The 1,770-nt window shown below is 49.7% G+C and overlaps 1 protein-coding gene across 1 annotated transcript in view; it reads left to right on the top strand.

Moving 5' to 3' along the window:
* LOC106813061 (D-2-hydroxyglutarate dehydrogenase, mitochondrial-like) overlaps positions 1-1,770 on the top strand; it is a gene marked incomplete at its 5' end in the record, with an annotated part of 6,816 nt that overhangs the window by 3,064 nt on the left and 1,982 nt on the right. Inside the window, 4 exons of the mRNA XM_014817105.1 lie at positions 60-257; positions 503-696; positions 1,067-1,235; positions 1,564-1,693. Of these exons, the coding sequence (XP_014672591.1) occupies positions 60-257; positions 503-696; positions 1,067-1,235; positions 1,564-1,693 (691 nt within the window). The remainder of the gene's footprint in view (positions 1-59; positions 258-502; positions 697-1,066; positions 1,236-1,563; positions 1,694-1,770) is intronic.

The raw sequence follows: 1,770 nt of genomic DNA, 5'->3' as shown, positions 1-1,770 counted from the left end.
GCATTACAGGTGCGAGTTCTGTATTGCATTACAGGTGCGAGTTCTGTATTGCATTACAGGTGCGAGTTCCCTCGTGTTGAAACCGAAGACGACCGACGACGTCTCGCGCATCATGGCGCACTGCGATAAGCGCCATCTGGCGGTGGTTCCGCAGGGCGGGAACACGGGGCTGGTCGGAGGCAGCGTTCCTGTGTTTGATGAGGTCGTGCTTAGCACTGCGCTCATGAATAAGATCCTAGACCTCGACGAGATATCAGGTGAGCGGTGCAGCATAACCCGGGCGATCGATGTGTGAGGTGGAGTGTGGGGGGAGGGGAGATTGAGAAGTATTTATTCAAACATTCGACTGCAATTCTTCCAAACTTCCATGTGTAATTTGATGATCTAACTCAATGAACATATATGCAACATCTGTCTCTCTCTCCTCCCCCTCTCTCTCTATGTGCATGCGCGTACACATACAGACACACTCACCACCCCCGCACGCGCTTGCCTTCCGCAGGTGTTGTCACGTGTCAGGCAGGCTGCATCCTGGAGACGTTGGATGACCACGTCGCGGAGCGCGGACTCGCGATGCCGCTAGACCTCGGAGCGAAAGCAAGCTGTCACATCGGTGGTAACGTGTCGACGTCAGCCGGCGGCGTGCGTCTGATCCGATACGGATCGCTACATGGGAGCGTGCTCGGCCTAGAAGCCGTGAGTGTTGGGGGTGAATGCATTCCAGGGCTCCCTCTGGCTGTTTTAAAGTTTGAGCCAAGACTTGAGCCACCAAAGTTATTTTAAAAAAACTAATTAAAACTAAAATTAAAATTAAAACTAATTAAAAAACTATAGCCACTGTTCACTTTATTGTATGTGCTAAGCAAGGCATAAACAGGTGATGGGCATGGGAAAAGAGGTGTACGAAAACATTTCACGACACGACACTGCAATTTCTTTATTCAATCGTAATTTTGTGAGCAGTTAAACCATTTGCTATGTGCTTTGGCCAGTGGTGGGGGAAGTTTGGAGAAGCTGTTTCTGCAACCCTGACAGCGCTCTGTCTCTCGCGCGCGCGTGTGGATAGGTGCTAGCGAGTGGAGAGGTGCTGGACTGCATGTCAGGGATGAGGAAGGACAACACGGGATACGACCTCAAGCAGCTGCTGATTGGCTCAGAGGGAACGCTGGGCGTGGTCACCAAGGTGGCCATCTTGTGTCCCAGCAGACCGGCGGCAGTCAACGTGGCATTGTTGGGTAATTGTTCGTCTTGGCTGTTAGCGTCAGCATAGAACTGCCGGCAGTAGATGTTCGAATAAGACGAGCTCTTAGTATTTTCACCTGCATGTAAAATTAACAATATTATCACTCTTCAAGTATAGTGTCTTTTATTGTCCTCTTAGAAATTTGAATAAAATGTAGATTCAATAAATTTCTTTGCATATTTAACATGCTCGCTCCAGTTCATCTCTCTATCCATTTAAATCCCTTCAGTGTCTTCACTACAGATAGTTTGGTGCCACCCTTTCTCCTTTGGTCTGCAATTGACATGCAAGTTCAGGACTACTCTTGTTTCTCCTTTCAGCCTGTAACAGCTTTGCAGATGTGCTAAAGACACTGCAGAAGGGCAAGGCTATGCTCAGTGAGATACTGTCTGCCTTTGAGCTGATTGACAGTGCTTCCATGATGGCCGTGGAAAAGTACCTGCACCTCAGGTGTGCGTGCGTGTGTGCAGGTGTGCGTGCGTGCGTGCGTTCGTGCATGTGTGCAGGAGTGTGTGCGTGCGTGCGTG

This window comes from Priapulus caudatus, unplaced genomic scaffold (genome assembly GCF_000485595.1).
Source record: "Priapulus caudatus unplaced genomic scaffold, Priapulus_caudatus-5.0.1 Scaffold721, whole genome shotgun sequence".
Taxonomy (NCBI): domain Eukaryota; kingdom Metazoa; phylum Priapulida; class Priapulimorpha; order Priapulimorphida; family Priapulidae; genus Priapulus; species Priapulus caudatus.
Note: the sequence above shows the minus strand (reverse complement) of the source record. Positions and strands in the feature narration are given on the sequence as shown.